Consider the following 12,457-nt stretch of genomic DNA (forward strand, 5'->3'; position numbering starts at 1 on the left):
TATTTTATACTTTTTTGCACACAACACAAGTAAACATAATAAAAAACATACACGGATCTTAATCTAATAGCTGTAGCATGCAAAGGCGGGCTTATCGCTAAAGCGATCTCGTCCAGGCAACCTTTGACGATTTATGTCTATGGCTGCGGCACCAAAATATGCTGTTGCGGTTGGTTGTACCGCAACAGCATATTTTGGTGCCGCAGCAATCATTTTGCCCCCCACAGCATCATTAGTATTTTACTCATACCTAAGTAGATAAGGACTGCTGAACTGAAATCATTAGAGGTGCTGCAATCACACCAAGGTTATTTTTGTACACGTATACCTACTTAGTACTTTTTTTTTTTGAAGTTATTGATTCTATACTTGTCTTTATCTGATAAATGCAATAAATGCTCCTTTTTATGCAGTAAAAAACGAGCCGAATTGAGAACCACCTCCTTTTTGGAAGTCGGTTAAAAAGAGGCAATTTTAGTACAATTAATTTAAAATACAAAACAAAATAATTTTAACGTGAATTTGGTCATTCAAGATGTGTTTGGGGTGTCGGCCAGTTCAGAGAGTCGTCTACGGATGTGGTCGATGGGAGCAGGGATTTCTGTGGGCGACAGGAGGGGCGGAGACATCTGTTGCTGTAGCTCGAAGGTCAACCTCGCGTCCAAGACTGCAGAATCAAACATTCCCAGGCTCCGCAGGTACGGAGCTCGTCGGTACTCAGGGTGTTCCATCATCCAGCGACAGTATTCTTTAACACTTCTGTTAACAAGAAATAAGAATCAAATTAATTTAAATCGAGAAAATAGCTCTTAAATTAATTACAACTTTCAATAAAGTATCAAAATACGTTTTAATAAAATATGAGAATACGCATCTAAAAATGTTTATGATATAATAAAAACAAAATCATGTTGAAAATCTTTACCTATATTTTTTAAATTCATTTCGTGATCACGGATTTAAAATTAGTCCATGTTTGAGGTAGTGTATGTAGTACCTATATGCCTAATATTTTCACCCCACAACACAAGCATAAAGCAAGGCGAGAATCGCAATAGCAAGAAAATAAAGCACTGTCTGCAAGCGGTTTTTTATTCTTAAAGAAAATAATTCTAATGACGAAAAATATAGATACGTACCTCAAGTTAGTGATGCCATCCCAAACAGTTTTCAGAGTGACGAGGTCCCGTGGAACGTGACGAGCTGATCGCCACATATTCATGGTATCATTACGTGGTGTACGCCATTGTTCTCGTCTAGGTAGACTACTATTAAATGCACGAAAGTTGTGGACACGACACTCCGCCTTCATGTCTTTTGTTATTTCTCGTCCAAGAGCCGCAAACTCTGACTTCTAAAAATTAAACGTCATAAAAACTAATGATTGGTTTAACCACATATTTTATAGTATAAAACGGCTACATACCGTTTTATACAATACAATGATATAAAAGCTATCAGATGCGATAGTTAGTAACTATGAGATATACATGAAAGGTAAATGCAGAACAATATCCGAAGGAGGATCAAGAGGAGGAGCAAGAGCTGTAAAAGTACCCGCGACGCATTTTCCAGTACTCTTTTTAGTAAGTATTAAATTTCCATACTTTCTCAGCATTTTTTAATGCTATTGATCACATTGGGTGTGCCACTTGAACAGCTTTCTGGCCCTTGTATTCCTGCAAGTATTGAGGGTCGTCACCTCTGTGATCATCATAAGGCATTAGTTGGTTGTTAAAAGATTTTTCCTCCTACCTCTCTAAAGAATGCAAAGGTATACGATTTTATTTAAAGTGTTTCAATTTAAGATAAATCGCACCTCCGGATTTCCAGTGACAATAGCTATACGTTCTTGTACAGTAGGCATTTCCTTTGGCACGACTTTAAGACTTCGAGCGACATGGGTATCAAATTCAACCTGAAATAAAAATAATTTATGAAGTAAAGTAAATTTTTAAAGGTTCACTTCTTATTGTTACCGTCATCTATCTATATATAAAAGTTCAAAGTCCTGACTGACTGACTGACTGACTTATATATCAACGCATTATTTCCACGAAAATTGATATTTGGGTTTTCGGTTACAAAAGAAAAAATACTTAGGTAGGTTTGAAAATTCTACCTCCACGCCGATTTTCTAACTTCCACCTGAGCGAAGCCGGGGCGGATCAGCTAGTAATATATAATGTAGTAGCGTTTACCACGATAAATATGGCGATGGTTAAACTGTTAATATCGTTTATCTTGGCAAGTATGTAGCCGTTATTACGTTACATTATGTCGTTAAACCACGAAATAAGTCTGAAACTTCAATATGTATTTTACTATACATAATAGGTATTATTGTAAATAAAGGGCGAAAAATGAAGCATACCTGAAATAATTCTTTAATAGCTTTAGGAGTGAAAAGTTGCGATTGTTGATCTCCACCCAATTGTTTCATATAGTCGCAGAAATTGTGAGCAATCTAAGAGGTAAAATATTCATTTTATTAGACCACCAAAAGATTAGGTTTTGTATAATTAATTGGCTAAAAGCATTGTTTATATCGAATCCCTATTCCCTAAAGTATAAAACCGGCCAAGTGCGAGTCAGGCTCGCGCAATGAGGGTTCCGTACTACAGTCGTATTTTTTCGATATTTTGCACGATAATTCAAAAACTATGATGCATAAAAATAAATAAAAATCTGTTTTAGAATGTACAGGTTAAGACCTTTCATATGATACCCCACTTGATATAGTCACTCACTTCGAAAGTTGAAAATACTAATTATTAGTTCATGACCACAATTTTTTTTGTGTGATCTAACCCTAAATTCAAGGTTTTCAGATTTTTCCCCAAATGTCAGCTATAAGATCTACCTCCCTGCCAAATTTCATGATTCTAGGTCAATGGGAAGTACCCTGTAGGTTTCTTGACAGACAGACAGACAGACAACAAAGTGATCCAAAAGGGTTCCGTTTTTCCTTTTGAGGTACGGAACCCTAATAAGAGGCGATAAACATAGAGTAAGATGCTCGAGATTGAACAAAATAGAGGTAGGTAACTGCTGCACCGGAAAGTGGATTCTATAAATACTATTTTATAAATACTAATAATAATTGAGACCTACTGAAGCGTTTCAGACTATCTTTATAACTATTTGTACATTTTATTGGCCATTACTTTTATCTTTTATTAAAAACTATTGATAACAAGAATATCGGAATAATTGTGTAGGTAAATATTGTAGGTACTCGATCAGTAAGGTCATTGGCTCGCTTGACTAAAGTCTTTTCTTCTTCTTTTTCGGGTTCAAGGTAATGGGTGTTCCACGTTATCTGCTCTCGCTCTGGTTTCTTCAAAAACTCTTTATGTATGTTGGTCTTACTTTCTTCTTCGTCACTGAAAATATAAATCTTCAGATTAAACCTCACACATACTAACTAATGTGATAAAAATCAAAGTCTAACACCGTGTTTACCCCAATGTCTACAAAACGTATTCTACATGTAGTAGTATGTGTTTAAGATCTTATCCAGAAAATCAAAGAGTTCCCACGGGATCTTGAAAAGTAAAAATTTTAGCGGATGAAGTCGCAGGCATCAGATAGTATTATGTAACTGTAAGTAACTATACAATGTAAAGAAATCATGAAGATAGGAAAATGTATCTGTGGCTTTAACAAAATATAGATAATCGTCAAAAAATCCTTTTACTGTCAAAAAGAGAATATCAAAACTGCAGGCTTTTTAAAACATTTTACTATAATATTGCTTTTGCACTGATTTAGTATGCAACAGTAATAGTCTCCTCAAGTCTTGGTACAATAGATGACACAAGTTATTGTTAATGGCGTCACAAAGGATAGCTCTCCGTCTAATAGACGCTGGACATGGGAAACGGTTCTTTGTTGAAGAAGTTTTTTTTTCATAATTTCTCGGCAATTTGTCCTTAGTAACGAATTAAATTGCATGTAAATCCATCATATTGTGATGGATTTACATCATTACATACAATTTGAATATACATAAATAACATCGATTTCTTTCGGAATTAGGCTTAATGTCTTCATTTCATTAAAATATACAAATAGTCAGCCACACTGTGCACATACTTACCTGTAGTAATTTTGATTTAAATCCTAAACCGATTAAAATTTGTCGCCACAAGAATGATAAGTTGAGTTATCTAAATGATATCACTTACCTTGAGATAAATTCAACATCGGTATCCGAGTCCAATTCTCGATTTACGCTAAGAGTTTTCCTATATGATAACAACGGTTCTTTGATTAATCTACGTGGTTTTCTCACTGAAAAATATATCACGAAATCAACGTATTTCAGGTATCAATAAATCTGAAACCATAAAAGCTAGATGATTGATACTTAGTGCGTTTAATAAGTTTGCTAAGAACACCTTATCCTGAAAATTTCAGCTTTCTAACGGCATCCAGACCGAAGCTATGATTGCTCGAATATACGACGAAACGCTTCGAGAAAAGGTACGTAGTGCCCCGTCCTTTAGTTTGGCTAGTCTTGTGCCCCCGCCAAAACAAAATATTGACGTACTTGAACATATAATATTATGTAGGAATATTATAATATGTTGCTTAGTAGCGAATGTATCATTGTTAGTAAATATAAACTCTCATAGAATACTTTGAAAAATGCAAGAAGATGTACCTATTCTATTTCTAAAATTAAAATACCTGCAACGTTATCTGTTCCCTTGAGTTCCTTTGATATAACGCCAATGTGCAATATATTACAAACTTTATCGCAAAGGTCATTTGGCAGAACTTCCGACAAAAGGCTGATTTCTTTTTCCTCCAACTGAATTGAAAACAATTTTTACCACTACTACAAAACTTGAACAAGGTTGTTTCGAATCTATTGAGATAAAAATCAATCAAGAGTTTTTTTGACTGAAAAGTGAACATTCACGCATGAAGTTAGAATTATTAAGATTTTTGTAATTACGTGGTTTATGACACACTCGTACATAGTAATCTAGAAAATACTACAAATAACATATTTATGTAATAAAAATGTAATGTATTTACTTACAGGCCCTTTTGAAGGAGCGGACAATTCGTTGAAAATACTTTCCCAATATTTTTTGTTATTATGAATCATTTCCGAACCTTCATACTTCGAGGACTTTACTTTTATAATTTTGCGCGGTTCTTTTGCTTTACGTAAATATCTATATCTATCCATGACTTCCAGAAAAAGAGTAGGTACAATCGTAATAAAATATTTTGATCACTTTGTTTATTGAGCCATGTAGATTTAATGTCCGTGAAAAAACATTGTTGTCGATAGGTAGCGCGAATACGGCGTTCGAGTAAATCTATTCGGCGTTGCTACACAACCGATAGTATTGTAAATAACTGCACGGGAGTACCTGGAAACGTTCGTTACGATACATGCAGGACATATTCCGTTTTTTATTTCATGAAAATATACAGAATTCACCGTTTTACACGGCACAGAATTTAATTTTATGCACTGTACAGGAAATGGGATAGTACTTTTACATTTAATAATATTCAATTTATTATTAAAAGTATATTATTAAATTGTAAAAAAGCATCATGTTTTTGATGTTATCATAAAAATAAATAAGATGTGTTCATAAAATATCAAGTGAATATAATATTATAACAAAGTGACGAATTAATTAGTTGGTATGTAATATGTCAAACAGTAAAAAGGTGTATTTTGGTAACAGTAGTAGGTAGGTAATATTCGTATTCCTAATATCTCATCTCAATAGATTAATTTCAGTTTGATTAACTTTAACTGAAATTAACTTTATTGAATCTAGAACGTGAAGAAAAATCCTGTGTACTTTTTATGTTTCAATAATAATTATTCTTTTTATTTTGGAATTTATTGTCGACTAGCTGATGCTCGCCACTTAATACGCGTCGATGTAGGTTTTAAAGAAACTCGCCACTTAATACGCGTCGATGTAGGTTCCCGGGAAATCTAAGTGTCCCTGGGAAAACTTAGATTTCCCGGGATGAAAAGTAGCCTATGTCACTCTCCAGGTCTTTAACTATACCCATGCAAAAAATAAACAAATCAACAAACAAAAACACACTTTCGCATTTATAATACGAGTATTGAATATGGGTACTGAATACTGATTCTGAAAAGGAAGAAATGAATACTAAAAGGAAAAGCCGACTGACTGACTGATTTATCTCAAACAGCTCAAACCACTGGACGGTTCGCGTGCTATGCAGTTAGCTATTATGACGTAGGCATCCGATAAGAAAGGGTTTTTGAAAATTCAACCCCTAAGGAGGTAAAAAAGGGGTTTGAAATTTATGTAGTTCACGCGGACGAAGCCGCGGGCATAAGCTATAGTATCTATAATATACGGGGAGAGCTGGTAGCTCTGTTTGTTTGATCAATAATCGTGATGAAGTAAGCTATGCTTTGAAAACTTTTTCTGTAGTGTGCTATACTAGCACTTGCACTGCGAATATTCTTTGATATTTCGGACCATTCGAATGATAAACTATTTATACCAATAATAAGAACGTAAAATGTTCCTACAAATTGATTACCTAAATGTATGGACTTCAATAAAATTATACTCTCAAAAGCCATTGACCAATTATAGCGCCATGTAATAATATAGTGGTATTCCGGGAAGAATGAGTGAGTAGATAAGTGAGGCCGTTGCAGCGGGAAAGTTTCTAATTGCATGACAAACCAGGAATTTCACGCGAACGATGTCGCGGCCAACTGCTAGTTTTACAAGTTCTTCACTGCATCGTAACATTACTATGGCAGTGGCAGCAAGGTAATGAATGGAAGAAAAAACTAAAATAATTAATCTATAATAAAATATATAGGAACTTACCTTAGTTGGACTACATCCGACATGACGACGAATAAATTCTTGGTAAATACAGTTGACAAGTTTATCCAGTCTGGAGTTGTGGTTAACACAATATTTCTGAACGGCGGAACGTCAAGTTAGCAAACACTGTTTAACTTATGAACTAAGAGCCAGCGCCTGCCAGACCTTCGTTATTTTATATACTTAAGCTGAAAGTTTCTCTGCGTATTGTCCCAAAACACAGGGAAGAACGTTTGTTTGGATTATGGTGGCTTTGGGAGATAACAGGTAATAAGGGTCTAAAAATCTTACGCTAAGTGTAAAGTCAATTTTTTTTAATTTTCTTCAGAATAGTATTAGAAATCATGTAATGCATTGTCAGACATCATCATCATCATTATAGTATCATGGCCACCCCCTGCCAGACACCATTAAAGTTTAAAATTTTAAGGGTGACTGGCAGAGGGCATTGGGTTAATGGGGGAGTGAGTGGAGGGTAAGGAACCGTGTGACAAATTCTATGTACCTACTTGCTCCACCGTCGAGTGTTGTTGGCGAAGAATGGTAGCTCTTATAGCACAAGTAAAGGAAAAATCCGAAAACTGTGAATTTGTGGTTACATCACAAGAAAAAAATTAAAATGTGTTCATGAAAAAAGAATTAGTATTTTCAATTTTCAAAGTAAGATAACTAGATACCAAGTGGGGTATCATATGAAAGGGCTTTGCCTGTACATTCTAAAACAGATTTTCGTTTGTTTTTACGGATATAATAATTTTTGTTTTATCGTGCAAAATGTCAAATAAATAGGATTGGACTCGCACTTGGCCGGTTTTTATTTTGCTTTGATACTTGATCGTAAAAATACAAGTTGATTATTATCAAATCATTTCCACTACGCTTGCAATGAAGTCGAAGAAATTCTTGGCAAATGAAGTTGGCAAGTTTATTCAGTCCGCAATTGTGTCATATTTCGCGGGAACTGGCGCTTAACACAATATTATAGAACGGTAGGACGTCAAGTTAGCATAACGTGGCATAACAGCGTTTGTCTTGCGATTGTAAAACGAAATTTAAGCAGGGCTTAGTCAAATATTTTTACAATATTTTAAATTAAGCTTTTTTTTTAAATATATAGACTAGCGCTTGGCTGCAATCAGGCTTGGTGGCAAGTGATGATGCAGCCTAAGATGGAGCGCGCTTTCCTAGAAGATGCCTTTTCACTCTTCATTGGCAAACAGTAGTCTCACCTGGCATTTAGGCAGAAGCAACTTGATAAAAAACTTAAAATTACTTGGAGACTGGAGTATATTGGAGAAAAAAAGCTGTGGTAGCCTAGTAGAACGTCCGCCTTCTAATCGGAGGTCGGGGGTTCGATCCTGGGCACGCACCTATAACTTTTCAGAGGTATGTGTGTGATGTGTGTGGTGAAGGAAAATGTCGTGAGGAAACCTGCATGCCTAAGAGTTCTCCATTATGTTCCCAAAGGTGTGTGAAGTCTGCTAATCCGCACTTGGCCAGCGTGGTAGACTATGGCCAAAACCCTTCTCATTCTGAGGGGAGACTCGTGCCTGTAGTGAGCGGGCGATGGGTTGATCATGATGATGATATTAGAAAATAAAGTTTTGAATGTATATCCATATTTCCATACTTACTTATATTATAAACGCAAAAGTGTGTCTCTCTGTCTGCTAACCTTTCACGGTCCAACCGTTCAACCGATTTTGACGAAATTTGGTACAGAGATAGCTTGCATCCCGGGGAAGGGCATAGGCTACTTTATGTATATCCCGGAAAATCAAAGAATTCCCATGGAATTTTTGAAAACCTAAATCCACGCGGACGAAGGCGCGGGTATCATCTAGTTAAGAATACTCCATAGTGAATAATAATTTTAAATAATTACATCTGTGTTAATCGGTGTATATTTACTATCATAATATACTAACTCGTAGTTTTCCATAGTTTTCTTTAATTATTACAGTTCCTTCCTGTCTGCGAATGATGTTTGAATTACAGTGAATTACTAATTTATTGACACTTTGTCAATTTGCGTAGTAATAGGGAAGAGACCCTTTCTTGTTTGAAGACCACGAAAACTAACATATAGCAATTTAACTTATTATTCATATTTACTATATCAACTTAACATACGATATTATATTAGATACAGTAAATATGAATTAGATTGGTACAGCAAAGTTGTAGTTTTGTAGTTTTCGAAATTATTTTTTAATGTAGATAACGGGTACGTAATATCACGATTAATTTCATGTTTTGTTGAATAAAAACATCAAATTAATCCCGTATGGTACCCGTTATCTCCATTAAAACATGTCGTTAAACCACGAAATAAGCTTAAAATTATGAGTTTGAAATTATAGTTTACTCTGATATTAATCTTCATTTTTAAAGTTATTAAAGTAACTGACTGATCTATAAACGCACAGCTCAACTAAACAGATCGAGCTGAAATTTGGCAAACAGCAAATTTTATAAAGTAGACATCCGCACAGAAAGGATTTTTTTTAATTTAAGCCCGAAAGGAGTAAAATAGTTATTTGAAATTTGTGTAGTCCACGCGGAGGAAGTCGCAGGCATAAGCTGGTAAATTATAAATGAGGAATAACTTCATTTATATATATGTTACTAAAGAATTTATAAAGTTTAAATAGGGGTTTAAAAATGTCCAGGCTTCTGATAGCTATTCAATAAACAAATACTTATGGTATAGTACGTAACAGGTGGTCGAGATGGCAATCAGGGTTCGACGCCACGCACACCCGTTCAGCCCCCGCGCTAACCCGGTGCGGGATAGCGTGGGTGACGTGCGGGTGTGCGGGGTGTTTGTTACGGCGACGTCACAAACAAATAACAACAGTACCTACTGTATCACACGGATCACACCGTGTTTCAGGAGATTAATAAATAACATATGCAATTTAATTTAGACAATGTAATCGAGGAGAAGATAATCGTAAGCTACGCTAGGAATGTCATAAGTTCTTGCATTAACACGGCACCGAGTCGTGTGACGACTTAATAAGTTACGTTGTGTAAATTTACCTTAACGCCGTTACCGCTCACACCATACCCGTCCCAACATTATTCTTAGCTAACGGTGTATAATTTATATGAGTAGGTATAGTGTACGCAAAACTGAAAGGCAAGTGAATTATTATTATGCAATGAACCAAAAGCTTAATTTGCTGTAATCCGCTGAAACAGGTCGAATCTGTATGCTGCATGTTGCACCATACAGATTCGACCTGTTTCAGCGGATTACAGCAAATTAAGCTTTTGGTTCATTGCATATGGACTTCCGCAAAGTAACGCCTGCTTCTATACAACAAATTATTATTATGACAAATTAATTAAATAATTTTTTGAGTAGTTTTGCATACAAATACAGTTTTTACTTGATTTAAAGTTTACTAAAGGTACTGCAAACTGTGCTGCAAAATAATCAAAGCAATAATGTCATGAGTGTCATGAGTTATATTTAAATAAACAATTTTTTTACCTAATTCAATAATAAAAAACCAACATCAGTTATTTATGAGATAATTTAATAATGCCTGATTGTGTATCTATTACAATTTATAGTCAAAAGATTCATCCGTAAATATTTTAAGCAAGGTAGGATTTTTATCGATTAATCGCTGCAGAGAAATTTTGCGCCTTAGCAGTATCTCATGCAAAGCTACGCTTGAAGTTGTTTTAAGCATGTAATGTGACTCTGAATGTTTTATGAGTGTATTTCCAATACAAGAACATTCGATTTCAGCTAAAGTCAGATCCTCTTGACTCGAATATTGTGTTTCCACCGTATGATGTGATTCTTTCGTTGCAGCAAATGGCAGTACACTTTTTGCAATATCGTTCACACATATTAATTCTGGTGCAGGGGCTCCCTCTTTGGGAACTTGACCTAGTATAGCAGTAACTCTGTTAAAATTTTCTTCATTGTAATCGAGATAAGATGCTAAATAAGGAAAAGTATTTCTCTTTATCCAATCACAACATTTTCTATCAGGACATTCTTGAAGTCTTGAAAAATCGTCAATCAATAGCGATTCATTTGATGACCCGGTCTGTTTCGCTTCGCTTCCTTTTGACCCCTGTTCAGATTCAAATATAGGTTCAATCATTTTTAGTCCCGAAATCAGTGGTGATTTGAGAGCATCTGATTCAAGAGTACATTTGCACAATTGTGAGTCCAAAAACTTTTTTATACTTTCGTATCCATGACACTTGGCATAAAAATATTTCCTATCTAATCTGAAATATGGTAGGTCTACATCACTTGGTAGAGTCTCACGACTTCCAAAGTGTGGTGCGATAGATTCTGAAACATTACCAACTAGTACAAATGGTTCCTTGTCACACACATCTGGCACTTGTTCAGGAGCTGGAAATTCAAAAACATTTAATAGCTCTTTTTCTTCAAATAAAACTGTAGATATAACATTAGGATTTTTCTGAATTTCATTTAACTGTAGAACAACCATTTTTTCTAAATCTAGCAAAAACGTTGCTTGTTCTGGTAAAATCTTAAGCGAGAAACTTATGAATTTCAAAAATATACGCAAGATTTTTTTAATTTTTTCTTCCCATTGCTTATTAATATCTGCTATTCGGATATCATTTTTATTTAAAACTTTAATTTCATCTTTTTTATCCTTAATTTTCCGTAATTTTTCTGTAACTTCTGCAGATTGCAAATGGTCTAAAAGCATTTTGTTCATTCGACATTTTTTCCTTTCAAAACTCATAATGTACATGGTGCTTGTAAGTCTCTCTGATTCAATTTGCTTGTAAAACGCTTTTACGGCATCATTTCTGTCTAAAAGTGCTTTATTTATGAGTGTATTGTTTCTGCATAGTTCATTATCTAACAAAATTTTATAATACTTTTTCATCTTTTGTACTTCAGATGTATACTTTTCAGCAAGTATATCGACTAAGATCTTTCTTTCTTTCCGCAATTTCTGGTGTATTTCTTTGTTTAAATATGAAATAATATTTGCACGAACACTTTTTAAAACAGTCTGAATTTCAGAACTTAAATGATCTTCTAACTCTTGTAAAGAATGCTGGTAAAAATTCGACATTTCTTTATTCATAATCTCACTTTTATATTTGAATATATTTAGAAATATAGTTTTAACCTTTTTAACAACTTTTTGTTTTTCATTGAGTAATATATTATTCCAAGCAGCATCGTTATCTTCCAATAAGGATGTCAATAAACTCAGAAACTTGGCTCGCTCTTTGTCTAAGACAGCGTTTCCAATCGCTAGTATGCCTTCGTGAGTTTTACCTCTTGTAATTTTTGAAGTAAATGGCGGTTTAAGTTCTAGTAGTCCTATAAGTAAATCGCTTGGAGAATCCCATTCTTCTTTATCGTTTTCATCTTCATTGGGTAATATTGGATGTTTTAAAACTTCGGAAGTTTTAGGTTCACAATAGGAATCATTGAAATATATTTCAGCGTATGTACTTGTTACTCTTTCGCCATTTTCCAAAGTGCTGTGAATGTTATGATATTCCATTAGAAAAAAAGGCAATAACTGTAGAAAATTTAGTATAATAGCTTTAAATCTTAAATG

At 34.6% G+C, this 12,457-nt stretch overlaps 3 protein-coding genes across 3 annotated transcripts in view; all 3 read right to left on the reverse strand.

The window, feature by feature from the left end:
• The window catches only part of LOC117983190 (organic cation transporter protein-like), a 156,593-nt gene that overhangs the window by 3,074 nt on the left and 141,062 nt on the right, over window positions 1-12,457 (reverse strand). The window lies entirely within an intron of this gene.
• Window positions 473-5,547, reverse strand: LOC117982843 (uncharacterized). The gene is made up of 8 exons (XM_034969272.2): window positions 5,054-5,547; window positions 4,696-4,819; window positions 4,191-4,296; window positions 3,239-3,386; window positions 2,375-2,467; window positions 1,820-1,918; window positions 1,140-1,354; window positions 473-759 (listed from the first exon to the last, which is right to left on the reverse strand). Exons 1-8 carry the CDS (start codon window positions 5,204-5,206, stop codon window positions 531-533), a joined length of 1,167 nt encoding a protein of 388 aa, XP_034825163.1. The 5' UTR covers window positions 5,207-5,547; the 3' UTR covers window positions 473-530.
• LOC117982841 (uncharacterized) lies at window positions 10,431-12,432 on the reverse strand. The gene has a single exon (XM_034969270.2). The coding sequence runs from the start codon at window positions 12,398-12,400 to the stop codon at window positions 10,439-10,441; it is 1,962 nt and encodes a 653-aa protein (XP_034825161.1). The 5' UTR covers window positions 12,401-12,432; the 3' UTR covers window positions 10,431-10,438.

This window comes from Maniola hyperantus, chromosome 6 (assembly GCF_902806685.2).
Source record: "Maniola hyperantus chromosome 6, iAphHyp1.2, whole genome shotgun sequence".
NCBI lineage: Eukaryota > Metazoa > Arthropoda > Insecta > Lepidoptera > Nymphalidae > Maniola > Maniola hyperantus.